The sequence below is a fragment of the Somniosus microcephalus genome, chromosome 3 (genome assembly GCF_052327205.1).
Source record: "Somniosus microcephalus isolate GS21.2 chromosome 3, FLI_Smic_1.0, whole genome shotgun sequence".
NCBI lineage: Eukaryota > Metazoa > Chordata > Chondrichthyes > Squaliformes > Somniosidae > Somniosus > Somniosus microcephalus.
In genome coordinates, this window is record NC_140989.1 from 286,735,813 (window position 1) to 286,760,842 (window position 25,030).

The 25,030-nt window shown below is 42.1% G+C and overlaps 1 protein-coding gene across 2 annotated transcripts in view; it reads left to right on the forward strand.

Annotated features, from left to right (window-relative positions):
* dnajc6 (DnaJ (Hsp40) homolog, subfamily C, member 6) overlaps positions 1-25,030 on the forward strand; it is a 167,277-nt gene that overhangs the window by 77,202 nt on the left and 65,045 nt on the right. For both annotated transcript variants that reach the window (XM_085982706.1, XM_085982705.1), the window contains 7 exons: positions 5,879-5,928; positions 6,963-7,111; positions 8,581-8,703; positions 9,926-10,059; positions 16,042-16,236; positions 19,709-19,826; positions 21,354-21,433. In XM_085982706.1, the coding sequence (XP_085838832.1) occupies positions 5,879-5,928; positions 6,963-7,111; positions 8,581-8,703; positions 9,926-10,059; positions 16,042-16,236; positions 19,709-19,826; positions 21,354-21,433 (849 nt within the window). The remainder of the gene's footprint in view (positions 1-5,878; positions 5,929-6,962; positions 7,112-8,580; positions 8,704-9,925; positions 10,060-16,041; positions 16,237-19,708; positions 19,827-21,353; positions 21,434-25,030) is intronic.

Below are 25,030 nucleotides of genomic sequence, written 5' to 3' on the forward strand. Positions count from 1 at the left end.
GGGAGCCCTCGGGTGAGGGCGTAGATTTTTTTCCGATAGGAGGCATCCGCACGCAGGAAGCCTCCTATCGGAAATTACGGGCCTATGTGTTTCTAGAAATAACATTGGTAACATAAACCCATCTTAATTTCCGCAGTTCTGAGGGGGGGAAAAAAGCCAGAAAATATACCCATTCCATCTTCTAATACCTCCTATTATGTTTTGGGTTTTTATGCTCAATATTTGCTCTGGTTCTCCCATAAGTGGACCTTTGTGTCCCCTATGATCCAGATTGCACCTTTTTTCTGCCCAATAGCTAGGTTAACGATAGCATAACCCAGGGATTGTAACAAAGAACCCTACTTTGTAACATCAGCTACAGGAGTGTGTCACATGATCATCTCCTCTTCAGAACATGGACTGAATGTACACTCTTGGCAGACTGAGACTCAAACTCTGAACAAACAAATGGTTTTATTTACAAAATACAGGTGAATTAACAGTAAACTGTGTCAAGTAGTGAACCATGGATTTCTCTCTTCCCCATGATATATAAATACAAAGATGCTACTCATTTTCTCTTTACGCGTTGACTTTAAATTAGAAACTCGCTTCTTCTGACATGAAATAGACTACTGTTTGGAAACAATTTTAACTCTTCTGCCTTGCACGAAACATTGAACACCAAATTCTCTGGTTGAAGAACTGACCCTGACTATCGGCTCCTTTCTCAGGCAAGCTTACCAGAGGCATATTACCAAACCCTTTTGAAGTTATGTAGAAACATAAGACAATATCTAACTGCATCTCAATTATTAATCATGATACATCCATTGATAGTCAATGGATAACCAACCTTTGACAATGGCAAAGAATTTTGTGATTGAATGTAATGGACTGGATTTTCATTGAGGAGTTGTGTTGGAGGCGGGACTACAACTTTCGGGGTTGTAGTCCTGCTTCCATTGAGTTCTAGCCAACCCATGCGATTTTGACTTGATTGACCTTGTTGAGCCCGCCCAGCGGGCTCAGCAAGCCAATTTGGGGCCACCCGGCAACAGGTGACGTCACAGATTGATATTTCATCTGTCAAGACCTTTTGACAGATGAAATATCAGTGTTTCACAGCTGTTTGAAGCTGTCAAACACTGACAATTTGTATTCTAAGTTAATTCCTTCCTCTCAGGCTGATTTAGAGATCTCCCCGGAACAGAAAGCTGAATGCTGCAATTTTTGACAGCTCGCAGCCATTCTGCTTTCTGTGCCGGTGAGATGAGGGACTCCCGAGACCTGAAGGAAGGAAGGCTGTAAAGGTATGTAAAACTTCTTTAAATACTTTACACACACCAAACACACTTCTTTGCACTCATGCACCCATCACTAACCTGAACACCGGACATCCCGACCCCTCCAAGCCCTTCATCCCGAGGGTCCGCCTCCTCTAACTTGGCGTGGTTTGGAGCCGTCGGGAATCCCACACGTCAACATTAAAAATAGGGATTAGGCTAAAAACTGCCTGTTAACAGGCACTAATCCCCTTCCCGCCTCGGGGAGGCGGGTCCCAGTGCGGGGTGGGTACCCGCCTCCTTTGAAACTGGCATGGGGGCGGGATGGGTTCGTGCCCCCCCCCCCCGATTTCGGGATTTTAACCCCCCACACGCCTCCATGGCCCAATGAAAATCCTGCCCAATTGTTCTAATTAATTAAACAGTTAACAACTCGGGCAGCCCATTGTTTTGGCTTTAGAAATCAGAGGTAATGGCACTTCTGTTGAGAAATACTTTGTCGCCTTGAGTATTAACCCCTTGCAATCTATTTCTAGAAATTCAAAACACAAGTTAAAAGTTCTACACAGTGTTTGTCACAACCTCCAGCAATCTTCTCTTGCATAGCTATCCTGTCTCTGGACCTTGAGATTGCCTTCTGTTCCAGTCAAGTAACTTGGAGCTATGCCCTGTCCTGGTGTATTTCTTGTCTCTGCACCGCACAATCTGAGAGGTAAAGGCCCTTGCTGCTCCTCTTTGCCTCTCAGTGGCGCACTTGCATGCAGTCACAATGTCTCCCATCTTTTGCATGTGTGAGATTACTAGTTTCCCAGCCTTCTTTGCAAGCAGAACACTCAGCTACAGGAGGTCCATTGTTCGTTAATAAATTTTCATCAGATTATTGAAAGCGATGTGTTTCAAGTGCACCTATTTCTAAGCTTAAGCTGTAAAAGAACGTTTGGGGATTAGAACACTAAATATAACTATTTTCCTGCATAGAATTAACCATGTGATGAAAAGCAAAAAATGGCAGTATTGTGTTTCATAAATATTTGGAATGTCAGTTATATGGAAAAATGGAAGTGTTTATGAAAATGAGGGACTAGCTGGTGAGTAATTTGCTGCTATAAGATCAATTAGTGTGTCTGATGTTTCTGATGGGAGTACAGAACCGCAGTGCAGATTAAATAAAGATTGTAAAACAAATCACACTAATATAAATACACCAATAGATGCTTCATTACACAATCCACTGCTCCTCCTCTGCCTGTGCCTCAGGGTAAGCAATGCCAGAGGAGTTACTACTAGTATAGCTATAAAATTATTTGTGTGTTTGATGTTTAGATAGAGAGTTTAATTCCGTGGTGAAACCATACCTTTTTGTTACATTCTTCATGCCTATTCATTTATTTTCATTTTTACTGTGCTTTTCCTTTTGCTGTTAATGTTCTCTCCAATTCCTGAGGCAATCCTCTGGTACATTGAGGAAGCGGTTGTTTTTCATGACTGATGCTAGACTATGAGTTGGTATGCTGTACAATCGTGGGTATATTGGCCAAGACAATCCTGTCTCACTTGGCATCTGTTAAGTCTGTGTGTTCTAGTTGTATTTAAGAGTAATTACTGACACAGACTACAAGAATAACGTTTCAACAGGTCTTTACTAGTTGGAGGTCAGGGCTATACTAACAGCAATATCACTACACAGTACTTATATACCGGTGGTCACCACCGGTATTACGTATACAGCAGCCAGAGAAAGTAGTATATCTCTTAAGGTGGAACAGGCTTAAGTTCTCTTAAGGTGGAACAGGTTACATACACCACAGCATCCATATGTACATTTTCGAGCAAGGTTCACTGGATAGAGATTAGGAATGGGAACCCTGCCTAGCTTTAGCTACCCCTTGTCCGGTGGGTTGTGGAAACCCACTTCAATTGTTGCCCTGGCTCTACAAGTTTCTTGGTTGTTTCTTAAACCTCGGTGTCACATTTCAGGAATTTTGATTTATTTTTCTTCACAGAGAGGATTTTAGGAATGAGTTATGTTTAAGTGCTGTGTTTTAAAACAAATAGATTTTTTTTTAAAAAGCTGCAAACTGCAGGCATTTGAGGATGTGTATTAAAGCTAGACTAGCCACTTCGTGGAATGTAATAGCTCACAGTCTATTTCAAACAGAGACAGTGAGAATCAGTTGACTCATCCCAGGCTCTTTAAGACATAATGGCTACTTAATATTGAGAAAAGGAGGAGAGTTAACTGGTTTTATTGACTGGCCTACTGGTGAGGTCAGAGGAAGCACCCTCCTGCTTGTTGTGAATACAGGGGGCGGGGGGCGGGGGGGGGGGGGGAGGAAGGAAAGGACAAAGTAGCAACAAGGGTGGTCAGTTATTCAGTCAGCCAGCCAGGTCTGGGGAGGAAGCCTGGCCCAGCGAGCAGACACTCCGTCACCTCAAACCCAGAGCGGGTCAGGATCAAAAGACTGGCCAAGAAAGCTTAAGCGAGACTCCAATAGGAATGGGGTGGTGTAATTCTATTATTTTTCTTATCCCGAGGAGGATTTGTTGAATCAAGTTGATATTTAATTACACCAGTTCCTCTATATGCGCACTTGCTGCCTGTAAAATAAAGCAGTTTAACAATTCGCATCTGCCCGTGTCTCACTAAAATGTTTCATAGCAAATCTTTGGAAAGATTGGAGTTATGCATGTGTGGGTACATGCGAAAGACATGATATTCAGTTCAGATCTCAAGGGTTCTGATGCTACACCCCTGGGTTATGCTAGCGTATAATTAGATACGAGGCAGTACAGGCACACTCCTGAATACAAGATGCTTGGACTGCTGCGGAAGTAACCAGCACTGCTGCGGAAGTAACCAGCACTGCTGTACCCAAAAGAATATTAAGGCAGATCCTAAAGGTGTAGCATGCTGGTTAGAGCACCGACTGCTCACTCGCTTGGGAACTTGGACTGTCAGAGCTTGACTTATTGAGACATATATTTCTAAATGCCAATAATTGAGAACTCCTGTTTTCTAAAGACTTCCTTTTCATTATTGAAATAAAAATAATTGTGGATGGGAGTGATAAGAATGAGACCCAGAAAATAGAAGACCATAATGCATTTTAGAATGAGACAAAAAATCTCAGTCATGGAGATTCTACTCTTCCATTTGAAATAATTAATTTTCTTGTACTAAATAGTAATTAAAACAGAATAAATCAACTGACATCTGCAACACAATTAAATTCATAAAAAGAAATCTCCAGCTCTCTCAATGGCTTGAAACATAGAAACATAGAAGATAGGAGCAGGAGTAGGCCATTCGGCCCCTCAAGCCTGCTCTGCCATTCAATGCGATCATGGCTGATCATCCAAATTCAGTACCCGGTCCCTGCTTTCTCCCCATACCCCTTGATCCTTTTAGCCTTGAGAAATATATACAACTCCTTCTTGAATATATTTAATGAATTGGCCTCTACTGCCTTCTGTGGTAGAGAATTCCACAGGTTTCACCACTCTCTGGGTGAAGAAATTCTTCCTCATTTCTGTCCTAGACTGTGACCGCTGGTTCTGGACTCCCTGACCATCGGGAACATTCTTCCTGCATCTAGTCTGGCCAGTCCTGTCAGAATTTTATAAGTTTCAATGAGATCCCCTCTCATTCTTCTAAACTCCAGCAAGTACAAGCCCAATCGACCCAATCTCTCCTCATACGTCATTCCTGCCATCCCAGGTATCAGCCTGAAAGTAAAGGCACTGACTACAGTGGCACTGAGCCATAGAGATGAGAAAGTTTTCAGTATTGACCTCTGGTTAGTGCTCAGCCAACATGGCAGTACAGGCACTAAAGGGAAAACCAGCCACGGTATCTCTTCCTGATTGCTTTACAGTGACTGCCCGAATGAATATATTTCCCATACCAGCATTATGCCTCCTGTTATTGTGTGAGTGAAAGAAAAATCAAAGTTAAATTATATAGAGGCATTTTATTTCCTAGCAGGTTGGTCTGGCTGCTGACCTCCAATGTGCAGAGAGGGTGGGAGCAATTTGAGAAAGACTCTTGTTCTAGCTCAGTGAATGTCATTACTATTTGAATTATTCAAAAATAGCTGCTTCCAGTGTAGAGCAGTGGATTCCTTCTGGGAGTGAAAAAGTTTTTTTTTTAATGTATTCTTAAAACATTGGTACTATGAAATGAGTTTGGCCAGTCTCAACCCAGTTCCGGTGGGCATGAGCCCACTGTGCAAAGCTGCTTCTAATCTACACTTATGTAGACCATTAGACCAATTGCTGCAAGAGATGGAAAAATTCTCTGTAGTCGGACTCACTCTTCTGAAGTTGAACCGGAGATGCTTATTGTGGCAGAGTAGAGCGTTTTTTTTGGGTTTTTTTTTAACTCCGCTTGTAGCTGGGGAGTGCTTGATGTTGACAGTGGATGCCTTTCCTTGGAAAGGCAATGGGTTGTCTTTCCTTTCCCATTGCTATACAAAATTCCCTAAGGGATAAAAAATAATAAAATTTATAACCATTCTTCCTTTAGGTAGATGTTTATTCAAATTATTGTTATAGACTTTTCAGAATTCTTGTTAAATAATGTCTTGCTTAATTTAATATTTTTGTTTTTTTAGTTATGCCAAGGGCGAACTTAATATTTCTTACATTACAACACGGATAATAGGTACAGTACATATTTTCATTTTTGCGATTTAAATGTTTAAGCTTATTGTAATTTTTAGCTTATGGATATTGTTGTAAAGTAGACACTTTGTGGATTGTTTTCCTACCCAATCCACACAACTCCTGTATGTGAGATGCAGCTTGTAGCCTGCATCCTGCCATCTTTCAAAGGCTCCTAGGACTCCTTCTGGTGGTAGGGTGAAACCCTCCCAACTGTTTTCATAACCATGCACTTTGTTTTTCAAAATTCTAAGTACATTGCGTTGTACCTTTTGTTCGCATACTTTGTTACATGGAGTGATTTGGCTTAATTCTAAGTTCTTGAATATTTGTGATTTGAGCTTAGAGGGAGTTGGGATGTTTTACTGCAGTGACCCTGGAAGTACTAGTTTGTATGTGTGGGGAGGAGGTTGCAAAGGCAGTTGTCTGACCTGTTCAGGTTTTTGGGTGATTCAATACAACTGGTATATTATTACTAAAGCTGATCTCTATAGAGTTTAGAGTTGCATATTTGAGGGTTGCCCAATGTGCCTAGTCTAAACAGTGACTAGTTTCTGCTTCTTTCTGCCTAGTCAGTATATGGTGTACTTATCAATTGAATGGTGCTGTACCATATTGCAGAGAAAGGCTTGAATTACCTGGTCCACATGTACAGCTAGTCACAGAGCAGTACTGATGTGTTAATAGAACATGCATCCCTGGACTGTCGGCTCTTTAGAGATTGGAAGAGAACAAGGAGAACAACAAGAGAACAAGCAAATCAAGCAATTATACCTTCTTGGAAATGTACTCCTGCTATCCCTCAGTAGATTAATTAAGTTGAGTAGAGTCTGTGATGGGACAAAACGTGCATGATTTATGGAAATAGGCTAGTTGGAGCCAAAGGACTTTGCTGACTTCATGTTTTCTGTTGCAAATATATGGTTTGGGAGATGGCACTATAATTTGAAGTATGTGAAGCAGAAATTTAGTTTTAATTAAATGTGTTTAGGAGATTAATATATCTATCTGACACTGGTTTCCACTATCTGTCAGTGATATCCTATCCTGCTGAAGGAGTGGAGTTGAGTTTCAAGAATCAAATTGACGATGTCCGATCATTCTTGGATTCACGGCACCTGGATCATTATACGATCTTCAACTTATCTCAGAAATCTTACAGAAGTGCCAAGTTTCACAATAGAGTAAGTATGTATTCGTGGCTAGCTTCATAGGTATTTGCTGGTTATAAGAACACATTTTACGTACTTTGTTCTAGCGTGAGGTTATTAGTATTTTGTGTTTCGTTTGTATAGTTCTCGGTAAAATGTGTTTCTTTTAAATAAATGTTTGGCAGACTCTCTTCTGTCTGCAGACAGTCACATGATCTGATCTGTAAAAGTATGATGTCATTCAACAACTTGCATTTATATAGCACCTTTTAAAGTTAAAATGTCCCAAGGCGCTTCAGCGGTGTAATCAGACAAAAATTTACATGTCATTGTAACATTGCATTCTGCCCCATGCTCCTGGTGACCCTCGTGTCGTTGATTTTGCCAGTATTGATGATGTTGTGTTTGACTCCATAATTGATCTTTATAATGGGCATGCCTTGTCTGCCTGTTCTGGTGATTCAGGAGGACATTAAAGATCCCAAGGCACTATTCAAAGAAGAATGGTGAATTCTCTGGGTGTCCAGGCCAATAATTCTTCCTCAACCAAGATTATTTAAAAAAAACACATTGTATGATTATTCTTATTTCCGGAAATGAGAACTTGCTGTGTGTAAATTGGTTGCCATGCTTATGCACATAATGATGACTGCACTTCATTGGAGGTGCAGCACTTTGGGATGTCCATAGAGATGTGATTAAAGGACACTGTAAATGAAAATTATTTTATTCAAATTGATCCAAACTGGAATTGCCATTTGATTATTAAAACAAAATAGTTTTGCATGATTTTGTTGGAATGTAAAAAAAAAAATACTTGCCCAGATTTTATTTCTTTTTTTTTCTGCCCATCTCTCTTGAAGGAGCTGATTCACACTGAGGTTCAGTTGCATGAGTGGTTGCACCTGGGACCGCTCCAAAGTGGTCATGTTTTGTGTGAGTCTAGACTGTGATTGTTGGCAGACTACTTGACCATGGGATACATCGCAACCAGGTTTGATTCTGACATCCACACATGCACTTTCCTGGGAGTGTCACTGGATGGTGATCAAGACCTGAAATGTTGACTGGTTTTCCCCTCTTCACTCCTCAGCCCAGGCATTCAATTGGCACTCGGCTACAGAGTGATGGGGGAAGCTTGGGAACAATTTCCTTTAAGCCAGCTATTTAGTAAATTTGACTTTTAAACGCTCAAATTTGATTTAATTGTCATAATTTTAAAAAAAAGTTAAAGATTTAAAAATTTTATTTTCACTGTCTTTCAGCTTTTGAGCATTTTCAGAAAACTTTGAATTTGTCTTTTGCTTTATTAAAGTGGCATTGTTACCTTTGATAACTTGTTGCAATCACGTAATTTTCATCACAACATCTGTGTTGCTTGCATTTGATGCAGCGCTACCCTCTACACTCTCCTACCTACAAGCTCCATACCTTTTGTTGAGCAGAATTTGATGCTGTACGCACTGAATTTTCTTTTGTTTCTGTCTCTCTCTTTTAAATAGATATCAGAATGCAGCTGGCCAGCTCGACAAGCCCCCAGTTTACACAACTTGTATGCAGTGTGTAAGAACATACATCACTGGCTGCAGCAAAACCCCAAGAATGTCTGTGCTATTCACTGTGTGGTAAGACGCAGCAAAACTGTGGGAAACTAAAAACATTATTGGGTAAATTCACCACATTGTGTGAAGCCATGCAGACCAGGAAGTATCCCATTCAATTCCTACTTTATGCTGAGTTTGCTGATTTAACTGGGGAAGCATTGGGGGATGCTATAATTTGGCATTTCTGGACTGGAATGGGGGAAGGAGAGAAATCAACCAGGGTGTTCACACTCAATCGCAATCCACTGTCTCCTGCTGGAAAATACATGTACGTAGATATTAGCTGAGTTTTGCTGTCATGTCCTCGATGATGGAATAGCTGGTTGACACTTGTGACTTGGTTCACACACGAAGAATAGGTACTTCAAGGTATAAGGGGCTGCAGCTGTCCATGGAACAGTACACTATGAAGAGCTGGCACCTGTAGAGAGGGGGAAGGGGGGGCGGTGGGTGGAGGAGGAGTATAAATTTAAGTGTTTGTTATTTATGATCAAGAACTCAGATCACCAGTAATATTTGCCATTAATTTACATTTAAATGTTTTAAATGTTAATTCAACAGCTAGATTGTTTTTCTATTTGTGGTAGGTACACTAGTTTCAATTGAATATTCCCTGACTACTTGTTGTTTACAGGGTAACTAAATAGTATAATATTTCTTGTGGCAAGATTCTGTAATGTGCTGGAGCTCCTAGTGCTGTGCATACATGAGCATTTGTGATTACTGGGCCGCTCCTGGTGGTTTGCGATGGTTCCTATAGACCAGATGTGTGAAAATCTAAACAGGATGGCTGAACATTCAGTCTGGCATCACCAGAAATAAATGGTGGGATGTGTTGGCCATTTCCATTTGCCACAGATAGCACTGTTGCCTCTTGAGGTTGTTCTCTGGACCTCTGGCCCCAGCATTATTTATATTCGATTGCACTGCTGCCAATTAAGGCATGCTTACAAGTGCACAAAGTTGTCATTATCCGTTCTGTATTGTACACACTAGATGGAATAGGTACAATAAAGTAGCATGAAATACTTGTTCATTCTGTAAGGAGTAGAAAGACCACCTGGCTGAGACTCTGGGGTGCATGTAGGGGTGGGGTGGGGTGGAGGGGGGTCCCCCCCATCAGAAACCAGTTTGAAACTTTGTTTTACCCCTCAGGATTTTTAAAACTTTTTTTTAGTTTGAAAAGTTCATGAAATGTATTTTGTAATCTCTCATGGATTTGGATTTTTTTTTACAATTCCAGGATGGCTGTCCTGCCTCTGCTATTTTAGTCTGTGGAATGTTCTGCTTCTGCCATCTCTTCTCTTGCCCAGTTCCGGCCATCCAGTTGCTTAATACAAAAAAAACAGGGCCTGCACTTTGGCCTTCACACAGGAGGTAAGCAACTTCAGAGATTAACACGATGGGCCGAAATAGCCTCCTTCTGTGCTGTAACTTTCTAACTATTGGAAATGACCTTTCATTGATATTCTAATATCACTAAATCTTTGTGATTGTTTTGGTCCTGTCAGATGCTCTTTGCAACATAATGATTCCAGTGGTGTTGGGACCACAAGTGTGTTATCTGGTCAAGACCTCTGGCTTTGGTTAAATAATATAACTGGATAGCAGTATGCTTGATTATCTGTGTTAGAGAGAAATTCCACAGAGCTTTATCTTCTTGGAAGTGCTGTATCCTTTGGGAAATTAAATTGGCTAGAGATCAAAAGGCAACTTCTACGTAGTCTTTGGAAGGAATGTACAAAGGGTCTTTTCTGTGTTTTTTTTGCAATAAATTCTCTTTGCAATGGTTGGATTCCAAGGATCACATCATCAATGAGGTGTAGACAGCAGTGACCGTTTACTAAGAGTGGAGTTGAGTCTTTGAGGATTTGAGAAAGTGTCCAGTGTACCCATAGGTGCAAAGCATACTCACTGATTCAAACGGCCTCTAGTGGCCCCATCCCTGATTTTCTCCTGTCTCTGCTCACCACCTGAGTGTTGCCAGGCTGCAGCTGATGCCCCAGCCCCTTCATCCCCAAACACTAGTTAGGCCTCATCTAGAGTACTGCGTGCAGTTCTGGTCACCACATTACAGGAAGGGTGTGATTGTACTAGAGAGGGTGCAGAGGAGATTTACGATGTTGCCTGGGCTGGGGAATTTTAGCTATGAGGAGAGATTGGATAGGCTGGGGTTGTTTTCTTTGGAACGGAGGAGGCTGAGGGGAGGCCAAATTGAGGTGTATAAAATTATGAGGGGCCTAGATAGAGTGGATAGGAAGGACCTGTTTCCATTAGCAGAAGGGTCAATAACCAGGGGGCATAGATTTAAAGTAATTGGTAGGAGGTTTAGAGGGGATTTGAGGAGAGAGTTTTTCACCCAGAGGGTGGTGGGGGTCTGGAACTCACTGCCTGAAGGGGTGGTAGAGGCAGAAACCCTCATCACATTTAAAAAGTACTTGGATATGCACTTGAATTGCTGTAACCTACAAGGCTATGGACCAAGTGCTGGAAAGTTGGATTAGGGTGGATAGCTCTTTGATGGCCGGCACAGACAAGATGGGCCGAATGGCCTCCCTCTGTGATGTAAATTTCTATGATTTTTACCTGCCAATAAGCTAGCCCACCACCGCCACCTAGCCTCATGCTACCTTTTCCCACAGCATCCCCCACCACTCCTTCCTGGCCTTAGCTTCTATCCCCGGTAACAGAGTCTCCCTCTACCAGTTTCCAGACAGCGTGCCCTCACTAGATCAGGTACACCTCGCCAACTCTGTATACCTTGCTGCAAACCCTAGAAACATAGAAGATAGGAGCAGGAGTAGGCCATTCGGCCCCTCGAGCCTGCTCCGCCATTCGATGAGATCATGGCTGATCATCCAAACTCAGTACCCCGTACCTGCCTTCTCCCCATATCCCTTGATACCTTTAGCTCTAAGAAATATATCTAACTCCTTCTTGAATATATTTAAAGACTTGGCCTCAACCGCCTTCTGTGGTAGAGAATTCCACAGGTTCACCACTCTCTGGGTGAAGAAATTTTTCCTCATCTCTGTCCTAAATGGCTTACCCCTTATCTTTAGACTGTGACCCCTGGTTCTGGACTCTCTGACCATCGGGAACATTCTACCTGCATCTAGTTTGTCCAGACCTGTCAAAATTTTATAAGTTTCGATGAGATCCCCTCTCATTCTTCTAAACTCCAGCGAGTATAATCCCAATCGACCCAATCTCTCCTCATACGTCATTCCTGCCATCCCAGGGATCAGCCTTGTGAATCTTCGCTGAACTCCTTCCATGGCAAGAAAATCCTTCCTCAGATAAGGCGACCAAATCTGCACACAGTACTCAAGGTGTGGCCTCACCAAGGCCCTGTATAACTGCAGCAGGACATCCTTGCTCCTGTACTCAAACCCTTTCGCTATGAAGGCCAACATACCATTTGCCTTCTTCACCGCCTGCTGCACCTGCATGCTTACCTTCAGCGACTGGTGCACAAGGACACACAGGTCTCGTTGCACTTCCCCTTCTCCCAATCTATTGCCATTCAGATAATAGTCTGCCTTTCTGTTTTTGACACCAAAGTGGATAACCTCGCATTTATCCGCGTTATATTGCATCTGCCACGCTTCTGCCCATTCACCCAACCTGTCCAAATCATCCTGGAGTTTCTCGGTATCCTCCTCGCAGCACACACGCCCACCCAGCTTTGTGTCGTCTGCAAACTTGGAGATATTACATCTAGTTCCCTTATCTAGATCATTAATGTATATTGTGATGAATAGCTGGGGTCCAAGGACCGACCCCTGCGGTACCCCACTAGTCACTGCCTGCCACTCGGAAAAAGACCCGTTAATTCCTACTCTCTGCTTTCTGTCCGCCAACCAGTTCTCTATCCAAGTCAATACCTTGCCCCCAATCCCATGTGCCTTAACTTTACACGCTAATCTCTTATGTGGGACCTTATCGAAAGCCTTTTGAAAGTCCAAATACACCACATTTACTGGTTCTCCCTTTATCTATTTTCCCAGTTACATCCTCAAAAAATTCCAGTAGATTAGTCAAGCACGATTTACCTTTTGTAAATCCATGTTGACTTTGTCCGATCCTGTCACTGTTTTCCAAGTGCTCAGCTATTACATCCTTTTATAATGGACTTTAGCATTTTCCCCACTACCGACGTCAGGCTTACCGGTCTGTAATTCCCCGCTTTCTCTCTACCACCCTTTTTGAATAGTGGGGTAACATTAGCTACCCTCCAATCCATGGGTACAGTTCCAGATTCCAGCGAATTTTGGAAGATGATCAGCAATGCATCTACTATTTCTAGGGCCACCTCCTTAAGTACCCTAGGATGTAGATTATCGGGCCCTGGGGATTTATCGGCCTTCAATCCCGTCAATTTCCCTAACACCATTTCCCTACAAATACTGATTTCTTTCAGTTCCTCCCTTTCATCAGACCCTATGTTCTCCAACATCTCTGGGAGGTTATTTGTGTCCTTCTTTGTGAAGACAGAACCAAAATATGCATTTAATTGGTCTTCCATTTCTTTGTTCCCCATTATAACTTCCCCTGCTTCTGACTGCAAGGGACCTACACTTGATTTCACTAATCTTTTTCTCTTCACATATCTATAAAAGCTCTTACAGTCAGTTTTTAGGTTTCAATAAAGGCCATAAATAGAAGAAACATGTGAGGACCAACTAGAAACTTTGGGAGGCACACAAAAGGAAGGAAAGACTTGAGCCCCGAGTCTAACCTACCCTGTCTGGTAGGAAGTGGGTGGCTTTGGGTTGGATTCCCGATTTACAACCTGCCCTATTTTGCACTTCACACTGGGGTGTAAAACTGGCATCTGACCTGAACCTGCCCCGTTCCTGCCAGGCAGGATAGGTTAACATTGGTCCTTCACTTTCTCTGGTGAACCTGTGGAATTCTCTACCACAGAAGACAGTTGAGGCCAATTCATTAAATATATTCAAGAAGGAGTTAGATATATTTCTTAAGGCTAAGGGGATCAAGGGATATGGGGAGAAAGCAGGGACAGGGTACTGAATTTGGATGATCAGCCATGATTGCATTGAATGGCGGAGCAGGCTCGAGGGGCCGAATGGCCTACTCCTGCGCCTATCTTCTATGTTTCTATTACGATAGCAAAATACTGCAGATGTTGGAAATCCGAAATAACAACAGAAAATGCTGGAAAAACTCAGCAGGTCAGGCAACATCCGTGGAGAGAAATTTGAGTTGACGTTTCGGGTCGAACCCTTCTTCAAAACTGGAAAGAAAAGAAAACAGATCGAAGGCAGGGCTGCGATCGGACAAAAGAAGTGAAAGAAACAAAAGAGCTAGATGAGATGGTAATAGGCTGAGATTAGGTGTAAAGTGTACTGGCAGGGCAAGAGATAGCTGCCAGGTGTGAGAGAGAAACAAAAGGAAAGGGGGGGGGGGGCGGGGGGAAAGGAGTTCAGTCCGTAAGGGTGACCCCGAGCTTCCGGTCGCCTGTCATTTTAATTCACCGCTCCATTCCCACTCGGACCTCACCATCCTTGGCCTCTTGTATTGTTCCACGGAAGCTCAACGTAAACTCAAGGAACAGCACCTCATCTTCCGATTAGGCACTCTGCAGCCTTTCGGACTCAATATCGAGTTCAACAATTTCAGATGATAACCTCGGCCCCTATTACACATTTTTTCTTGTAATTTTTCCACTCCGTTCCACCCCTCCCTTTCCTTTTGTTTCTCTCTCACACCTGGCAGCTATCTCTTGCCCTGCCAGTACACTTTACACCTAATCTCAGCCTATTACCATCTCGTCTAGCTCTTTTGTTTCTTTCACTTCTTTTGTCCGATCGCAGCCCTGCCTTCGATCTGTTTTCTTTTCTTTCCAGTTTTGAAGAAGGGTTCGACCCGAAACGTCAACTCAAATTTCTCTCCACGGATGTTGCCTGACCTGCTGAGTTTTTCCAGCATTTTCTGTTATTTCTATGTTTCTATGTTTTTGTGAGGGGAAAAATGGTGGATATGGAGATTCAGACGTATATTTTTTTGGGGATGGATACATGAGCTATGCCACAAGAGAAATATTTTTTTCAAGACATCTTCCTAATAGCCATAAAGTATAACCATTTTTTACGGTAGTGCAATGGGCCATTTGATCCATCCAATTGTGACGGGATAGAGAGAGGCTGTGATTGGCAGAAGGGAGGCCGAAGGCTTCCTTGAGGGGCCGGGGAGCACTCCTGCATCTCCTGGCCCACAGGGAGTGCTATAAAAGGCACTTAACTTGTGGAGCTGGCAGCTCTTGTCTCCTTTTGCTGCCAGGTTTCCCCAGCCCTGGGACAGTGGAGAATTTTACATCGGGCTTCCCAATTGCACTGTTAATGTTAATGAAGTGTCCTGCCTCTCCAAGATCGGACATTCGCGTGCCACATTACCCGTTGGGCCGTGCGTATCTGGTTGAGGGCACGTTTTGCATTTGCCTGGTGTTGTGATGAGCCATACAAATCATGACTGTGCCAGGGTTAATCCTTTCGCTGTACTGAGTTAGATTATCAATGAAAGTAGAAGCATGATATTTGGCTCAGTATAGCAAGGGGAAATCAGCCTGGGCTCCCACTCCTGATCACTATCGAGTAACTTTTGTTGTAAAGTGTGTGGGGCAGGGGATGGGAACATTGGGTAAAGATAGGATTGGGTTTGGCTGTGGTGTCCCTTATGGTCCAATAGCCAGTTGATATTTGTTGTCTAGGCTCACATATGAAGAATCGCTATCTAGGTGAGGTACTGGAGACTAACTGGCAGTTGTGGAATTATATCCCGGCATGAATTGGTGACCTTGAGAGAAAAAGTGAAAAAATGCAGCCCATGTAATGTATTGGTATTGTAATTTATAATTGTATTAAATACTTTTCAGAGGGAAAACGTTACTGCTGGTTAGATTGCAAACATTTCTTTGATCTAGCAGTACCATAAATCTGTAGCAAATGGTTCAAGAAATAATTGGAGTCCACCCTTTTAATGCACTATAACAAGGATTGTACTAGTCTAAATAAAGCCTTCTAATTTCAACATACTGGTTAATATGAAATGATCTATTTTATTCAGCCTCTTCTGCCTCCTCCTTCATTCTCTTTCTGGCCCCAATCTCTGTTGGGGGAAAAACTCCCCCCAAAAGATCTAAATGCAGTTTGAGTTGATAGATATGACAAAATGTCTTTTAATATGGGAATTGCCCCCATTAACGTCTGTTTACTCTATTCATCCTCAAGCTTTAAAGGCCTGATTTATAGAACATTTTGAAGATAATAAATGTTCTTCATCTAAGCAAGGACAGTGTACAGAAAGTTGCTGCCTTCTACTTTTTTTTTATTTCAGATATATAGGATATATCTGTGAAATGGTTTCTGATAAACCCACGCTCCCACACTGCAAGCCCCTCATCATTAAAACTGTCACTGTGAGCCCAGTCCCATGCTTCAACAAACAGAGGAATGGCTGCCGACCTTTCTTTGAGGTTTTTATTGGTGAAACGAAGATTTTTACAACTGCACAAGATTATGATAAAATGAGGTAAGTACTCTTTGACCTTTGGGAGGTATTATTGGATAATTTTCCGTGCAGACTTCTTGAATATGACCATCCATTATTCTGTGCATTTGATCAGTGGGTGAGTCCTACCAAAACAGTCATTTCTACTGTTTAAAATGTCAGAGCTTAGAAATTACTGTTGGCTATGTTACTGTACAGATGCTTAATATGTATGTATGACGTCTGTGTCTAATGTTTTAACAGAATAATTAATCCACATAAAAGAAACTGCATAACATCTTTGCTAAAATAGTAGACATAGGAGTGTCACATGAATGTGTTAAGTGTTTGTAAATATTGTGAACAATAATTTCTAGCCTTGGGTATCGGGTGGCTGTGTAGAGGATTCACGTGGGCCCTACATACAATATAGCACTGAAACAGCTAATGGTACCTCTCCTAATAGCTCAGTGATGAGTGCATTGGCCAGTGGAGATGGGAGTCATACAGACCATAGAAGTCTAAGCTTTGTTCTCCGTTGTAAGCCGAGTTAGCTGATCTCAGCGGGGGTATTGCTATCAAATGACTCTAATGTGGGCTTTAGATGAGGACAGAATCAAGCTTGCCTGTGTCATTCCCTCCATGGTTAAATAGCTTGCCAATACTCTTTCTAGGCTGTCACTTGGGCAAGGTATCAGAGGGTGGGTAGACTTGTGAAGCTATAAAAATGACAGACCTACTGGACCATCCAGCCTGTCCCACACAGTTGTGATGCTTTATACATCACAATAGATATATTCCCCATCCCACCCGGAGCCGGGCAATCTCCTGGGACAGGCAAAAAAACCAGATTTAAAAACAAATGCTAATTAGGGGGGGAAAAACAGGAAAATTCCTGCCTGATCCTCTTGGGTGATTGAAACTAGTCCAGAAGATCTGATCGGCCCTGATTTATGTAACAGGATACCTACCTCTTGTATGAGGTGATCCCCAGTCAGAAACAGATCCAGCTCTTGCTTGAAGAAATACAGCGAATCATTGTTCACCACACGAGCCAGCAACCTGTTCCACAGGTCCACTGTTCTTGGGGTAGGGGGAAAAGGAACAGAAAGAATCACTCCAACCTGGTTCTGCCCTTGCGTAACTTGTACGTATGACCTGTGGTCCTCCCTAGCCTATTCGGTTTAAATAATTGATCTGTATAAACACAATCCAGTCCCTTCACGATTAAATCAACTCGCTCCATAGTCTGCGCTTCTCTAAAATATGTGACCCAGCTCATTGTGCTTATCTGGGTAACTAAGGTGTTTTAAACTGGGAATTGATATTGTGGCCCTTCTCTACACCCTTTTCAAAGTCTCAATATCCCTCATCACAAAACCAAAACTGGGGACACTATCCTAACTGAGGCCTAATCAAGGTATTCTAAAAGGGCAAAATAGTTTTTTTTAATATAGTGAATTGTCCTGTGAGTACACCCTAGAATCCTTTTGCTTTAGCTATAGCTTCACAGTATTGGTTATGAAGCTTTACAGACTGATGTACTAATACACTCGGATCTCTTTCTTTCACCACTGGTTTTAATTCTTTTCCTTGTAGGGTGTATGTATATTTAGCATTTACCTGCCATGTCCATTACACTTTTCTAATTTGAACTTAATTTTCCAAACATGGGCCCAATTCCCCAGCACATCTAGATCTGTTTGTAGTAATCGAGCATCCTCTCCAGTTCTAACTCTGTCATATCTTGGTATAGTCCGCAAACTTGCGGATCATTTCCCTAACACCTGCATCTAGTTCATTGATGAAAATAGTAAATAGCAAAGGCCCTAACACCAGTCCCTGTGGGACACTATTGGTAACCGGTCTCCAAGCAAATCCATTTACAACCACTTTCTGTCGACTGCCATTCAGCCAAATCTCAATCCACTGCAGCAGATTGCCACTAATTCCACACTTGTAGAGAAGTTTCTTATGCGGTACCATATCAAAAACCTGAAAGTCCAGGTAGATAATGTGTACTGCGTTACCCTCATCCATTAACCTGGTGACATCCTCCAAAAATGTAATCAGATTGGTAAGACATGACCTTTTCCGGAAGCTTTGTTGGTTTTCCCCAATATGACCACCTCTGTGTATGTGGACATATGCTGCATCCCTAATTATTCCCTCGAGTATCTTCCTTCTTACTGATGCCAAACTAATGGGACTAGAGTTATCTGATTCTGTCTTATACCCCTTTTTTAAAAATAGGAACTTTACCAGCCATCTTCCACTCTGAGAACAGCCTCTGACTCTGGTGTCTTCTGGTACTGTACTCCAGTATTAGTTTGCACCTTCAGGAGATGAGGGGGTAATGAGATGGTGAAAAATGATTTGCAGACCCAACCACAACATGTGTCAAATTTCTAAGTATGTTTATAATATCACATTGGCATCCGAGTGCTGGCTTGTTGTACAATAAGTAATTGTGTTTTGAGTAAAGAAATAAAATGAAGTATGAATAAAGCAACAGCGAACCTACCTGCATACTGATTTGCTCCACTGTATAAAGATGCAACATTTGTGCCTGGACTCGGCAGCTACGTTGACAGGAAATGGTTTGAAGTAGAATGGGCATAAAAATGTGTTTTCATACATTTAACTTCAGTAGTACATAATCTAGTGTATTTTATAATAGAACTGGTGTTAAATAAAATTGATTAATATATTTGACTAAATTTTTTGAGATATGCTCAGAGGCAATGAAGTGAGTGTGAAGCAAATTTGGTCCAAATTTCACGGACAAATCACCTTAATAATGGAATTTCAGTTAGTGATTTTTTTTTTGTGTGGCCTACAATGTTGATATAATGGGCATGCACTAGATGAAAACTTTTTAATATATATATATTTCACCTCCCAATAATTAGAGTCCTCTGAAAATAAATATTCTACTGTTCACATCTCGAACAGGGGAACGGTAGCATAGAGGTAATGTTACTGGACTTGTAATCCAAAGGCCTGAAGTAGAGTCCAAATCCCTCCATGGCAGTTGGGGAATTTAAATTCAGTTAATTAAATAAATCTTGAATTAAAGGCTAGTATCAGTAATGGTGACCATGAAACTATCGGATTGTCGTTAAAAGCCCATCTCGTTCACTAATGTCCTTTAGGGAAGGAAATCTGTCATTCTTACCCGGTCTGACCTATGTGACTCCAGACCCACAGCAATGTGGTTGACTCTTAACTGCCCTCTGAAATGGCCTAGCAAGCCACTCGAGGGCAATTAGGGATGGCAATAAATGCTGGCCTTGCCAGCGACTCCCACATCCTGTGATCATATAAAAAAAATTAGTCCTAACTTAACGTAAAACTATCATATTGCTGTCCCTTATGCTATAGGTCGGTTTTCCTCCACCCTTCTTCAAAAAGGCTTCTAATAGCTGTGGACAAAATAAGGCCAATGAAGACTTAAAAATTTTCAGAAGACTTTTAAATAGAATTAACAATTTTTTAATTTCTTAAATCTCAGAGAACACCGAATCCAGGAGGGAAAAGTATTTGCTTCTTTGGGTGTTAGTGCCCACGGTGATGTCATAGTTGCTGCCTTTCACATGCGATCAACAATTGGCGGAAGACTTCAAGCGAAGGTTGGTCCATGTAGCATCAACAATTAACTGAAATAATATTCATTAAATGGGGATATGTGAATTCCATAAGCTTTAGTTCAAGAGATAGGAAAGCTCAAAGTAGTGCATATTTTCCAGCTTCTGAAGTTGAAGCCACTAATCAAATAAATGGAGTTGTTCTGGAATGCACAAAAGACTTCCCCATCACTGGAGCGATGGAGAAGCTCATGCTCCCTCCATTCCCAAGTTTGGAAGGATGGAAAATCATTTGGAGTTCCACCAACTCTGCTGGTAGGGGACAGTACCTAAGGAAAGGGAACCATTTGAACATGGCAATTAGAAAGGGAAGTTGGGTTGTTAGCAATTTATTGGGACTGGGGTCAAAGGAGCAGGAGATGGATCTAATGGGCAAGATGATCTGGGAAAGGACATAAGAGACGGTAAGGGTGGAAGAGGCAAGGGATAAGGAGTTAAGGAGATGGTAGCTGGTGGAGAAGAGAAGCTGAGGGTTATCTTCACTCTTCAGGATCATTCCAGAGTAGGTGGCCTTGGCCGAGGAGAGCGAGGCCCAATAGGGCTTGATGTGGTCCAGCCAGATTTGGCCATGGATTGCTAAACCAGTTATGCCCAGGCATGCTCAAGTATGTCCCTCTTGGCCTTGACGGAATGAAGATGGGGTCATACCAGGAGGATTGAACAGGAAGGTAGGAGTGACGGTTTACTGGGGACAAGGACATCACAAATATTTTTTAAAAAACAAGAAAGCCTACAAGGCACAGAAAACTCAGCCCCATTTATCTGGTAGCTCATTCCATGCCTCCATCTCTCCTCTCTCCAGGCACCCTTCTGTTAACCCTTTGAACCCATTTATACTGTCTGCTTCAACAGCCTTCCCTAGTAACTTTTTGCACAACCCTGTTAACTGTTTGGGTGAAAGTGTTCTCCTCATTTCTTGATTTTTAAAGCTATGCTCTATTTGTTATTTGAACCCTTCTCCACAGTAAACAATTCACCTGGATCCACTTTGTCCATTCCTTAGAAAATTTAGCCAGTCTCCTCTCTTCCAAATAAAAAAAAAAAAAAGCCCATTTTGTTGAACTGTTGCTGTGGATTTCTGTTTTCCTTTCTTCAGAACTCAAGTCTTGGTGTGTATGTGGTTTGTATCCGGTCAGTCCCCCTATCCTAGATCTTTTTGCCGATAGCTTATTCTTCCATGAAGACCTATAGCACACTCTCCCATTTACTTGTTAAAACTGCTGTTTAAGCCTCATAAATTTGCATGTTACTGACTATAGACGGAGGGAAATCATTTTAGTAAAATTCTGTGCCTTCAACATCTCCAGCTGACGGTACAATCTGCATAATTTCCAAAAACATGATAACGTCGGTTGAAAATGACTGACTGGTACTATTTACCCTCTTCAATACAGTAAACTGTATTCATTGTAATTTTGTGAACTGGAATGCCTGTTCAATACATACTGCAGCGTGAGTGTTGCCTCTCCTATTATTAAAATTTAAGGTTTTTTTTTTTCCTCCCCGCTTTAGTTAACAAACACACAAATATTCCAGATCCAAGTCCATACTGGATTCATTGCTCCTGGAACCTCTATATTAAAGTTTACAAAGTGAGTACTAACTAGTTTAATGTGGTTTTATCCAACGGAAATACATTTATAGACACTTTGTTTCAACAGACACCATTTTGTGTCCGAAGGATAATATTTGTCAACTGTTCATGAGCTTTTAATACTTCAGTACTTGCTGCAATCTGTGTATTTTGGGGTTCGCGTTTGAAAATATGTTTTGCAGAATTAAATTTGTCCATTTCTCTCTGATGTAGAGTTAGTCATTTTGAAAATTACAGATAGCTTTTCACCACCTAACATTTTAGTCACAGATGTTTACTGAAAAGCTTAAGTTGGTTACTGTTAAAAACCAAGGGAAACCTCAGACAAGAAATCTGAATTGAAAAATAGAAAATGCGGGAAATGCACAGCAGCTTGGTCAGCATCTGAAGAGAGAAAGATATGTTTGCTTCGTGCAGTTTGTGCAATCTGATGAATGGCTCCACCAAAATCTCTAACTTTTCTTCTTTTCAAATGCTGACTGACATGTTCTTCCAGAATTTTCCATTTTGGATTATTAATGTTACTGGTTGAATTACTATCTGCAAAGCTTTTCTGCCATTGTTCAAGTAATTAATATTCTCTTGCTGCCATGGGTGGGTTGTGAAAGTCCCCCTGCTATTTTCATAAGTAACTTCTTGCCAATATAGTATAATATATGTAAATACTACAGATAGAGCTGTGGATAGCTTGGCAGAGCTTTACATTTCTGCGCTCGCCAGCTTGTAATTTTCTATCTATTGAAGCAAATAGCTGGAATATTAACATGTTGAGCGCAGATATGGATCTTTGTATTTGTATCAAATGCCTTTACTGGATATCTTATGAAGCAAGGCGGAGGTAATGGACTTATCTGTCCGTGTCCCAAACAATTAATTTTTGTATAAATTCTCAATACTAGTTAATTATAGATCGATTCACTTTTCAGCAGTTAGTCCAAAATTGGTGCCACATTATCCAGTAACAGAATGCAATGGCAACAAAACTGCATATTTAAAGGGTAAGATTCAGTCCTACAATATCTCATTTTACAAACTCCAATGCACAGTAATAAGATTATTTGCTGGAAATTTAGAGTTTGTATTAGTGAGTTAAAAGTATCCGTGTGAACACGTTTAAATTCAACTTTCTTTGGGGGGGGAAAAAGGGATTATACTAAGTGCATATACAATGCAGCAGAGGAAAGCGATTCCAAGACATTCCCAAACCAGCAGTGAAGTGTTTATTTGAACTTGTTTTACAGTTATTTGTAATCCAATGTTGAAGTGAAAAGATATCATTTTTTTCGAAGGTTTTAAAGCAAAATTGTACACATCAAGATTCATGAGTTTGGCCTCTGCTTATGAAGATCCATCTTCAGCCTCTTGCTAAACCAATGGATACAATACCATAGTGGTTATGTTACTGGACAAGTAATCCAGAGGCCCGGACGAATAATCCGGAGGCGCGAGTTCAAATCCCAACATGGTTTATGAATTTGAATTTAAAGAAATTGGGATTCAAAAGCTAGTATACGTAATGGTGACCATGATCCTATCGGATTGTCATTAAAAACTCATCTGGTTCACTAATGTCCTTTTAGGGAAGGAAAGCTGCCATCTTTACCCGGTCTGGCCTATATTTGACTCCAGACCCACAGCAATGTGGTTGAATCTTAACTGCCTTCTGAATGGCCTAGCAAGCCACTCAGTTGTATTAAACCGCTACAAAAATGTACAATAAGATTAAAACTGGATGGACCGCTTGGATTCGGATACGCCAAAAGCGGACCCAACCCAGTCGACCCTGCAGAGTCCTCCTCACTAACATCTGGGTACTTGTGTCAAAATTGGGAGAACTGTTCCACAGACTAGTCGAGCAACAGCCTGACCTAGATATGATTTTGTGAGTATGACTATCAGCCAGCACCCCAAACTCCTCCATCACCATCCCTGAGTATGTTCTGTCCCACCGATAGGTCATACCCACCAGAGGTGGTGGCACAGTGGTGTACAGTCAGGGAAGAGTGGTCCTGGGAGTCCTCAACATTGACTCCAGACCCCATGAAATCTCATGGCATCAGGTCAAACATGGGCAAGGAAACCTCCTGCTGATTAGCATCTACCGCCCTCCCTCAGTTGATGAATCAGTACTCCTCCATGTTGAACACCACTTGGAAGAAGCGCTGCAAGGGCACAGAATGTACTGAGTGGAGAACTTCAATGTCCATCATCAAGAGTGGCTCAGTAGCACCACTACTGACTGAGCTGGCCGAGTCCTGAAGGACATAGCTGCCAGACTAGGCTTGCGGCAGGTGGTGAGAACACCAACACGAGGGAAAATCCTACTTGACCTCGTTCTCATCAATTTAACTACCGCAGATGCATCTGCCCATAACCGGATTGGTAGGAGTGAGGACTGCACAGTCCTTGTGGAGACGAAGTCCCATCTACACCCATCTTTGTTTGTGGCACTACCACCATGCTAAATGGGATAGATTAGAACAGATCAGCAGCTTGAAATGGAGCGTCCTTAAGGTGCTGTGAGCCATCAGTAGCAGCAGAACTGTATTCTGCAACAATCTGTAACCTCATGGCCCGGCATATCCCTCACTCTACAATTACCATCAAGCCAGGCAATCAACCTTGGTTCAATGAGGAGTGTGGAAGAGCATGCCAGGAGCAGCACCAGGCCAACCTGATGAAGCTGCAGAACAGGACTACATGCATGATAAATAAAAGAATCAGCATGCTATAGCCAGCTAGAGATCTCACAACCAACAGATTAGATCAAAGTTCTGCAGTCCTGCCACATCCAGTCATGAATGGTGGCAGACAATTAAACAACTAATGGGAGGAGATGGCCCCATGAACATCCCCATCCTCAATTATGGTGGAGCCCAACACATGAGTGCAAAAGACAAGGCTGAAGTGTTTGCAACCATCTTCAGCCAGAAGTGCTGAGTGGAGGATCCCACCTCTGCCTCCTCCTGAGGTCCCCACCATCACAGAAGCCAGTCTTCAGCCAACTCAATTCACTCCATGTGATATCAAGAAATGGCTGAGCGCACTGGAAACAGCAAATGCTATGGGCCCTGATGACATCTTGGCTCTAGTGCTGAAGACCTGTGCTTCAGAACTAGCCATGCCTCCAGCCAAGCTGTTCCAGTACAGCCACAACACTGGCATCTACCTGACAAAGTGGAAAATTGCCTGGGTATGTCCTGTCCATAAAAAGCAGGACAAATCCAATTTGCCAATTACCACCCCATCAGCTCATTCTCAATCAGCATGGAGATGGCAGGGGTCAGTAACTGCTATCAAGCGGCACTTACTCACCAATAACTTGATCACCGATACTCAGTTTGGGTTCCGCCAGGACCACTCGGCTCCTGACCTCATTACAGCCTTGGTCCAGACATGGACAAAATAGCTGAATTCCAGAGGTGAGGTGAGTGTGCATGCCCTTGACATCAAAGCAGCATTTGACGGAGTGTGGCACCAAGGAGGCCTACTAAAATTGAAGTCAATTGGCATCAGGGGGAAAACTCTCTGTTGGCTGGAGTCATACCTAGCACAAAGGTAGATGACTGTGGTTGGAAACCAATCACCTCAGCCC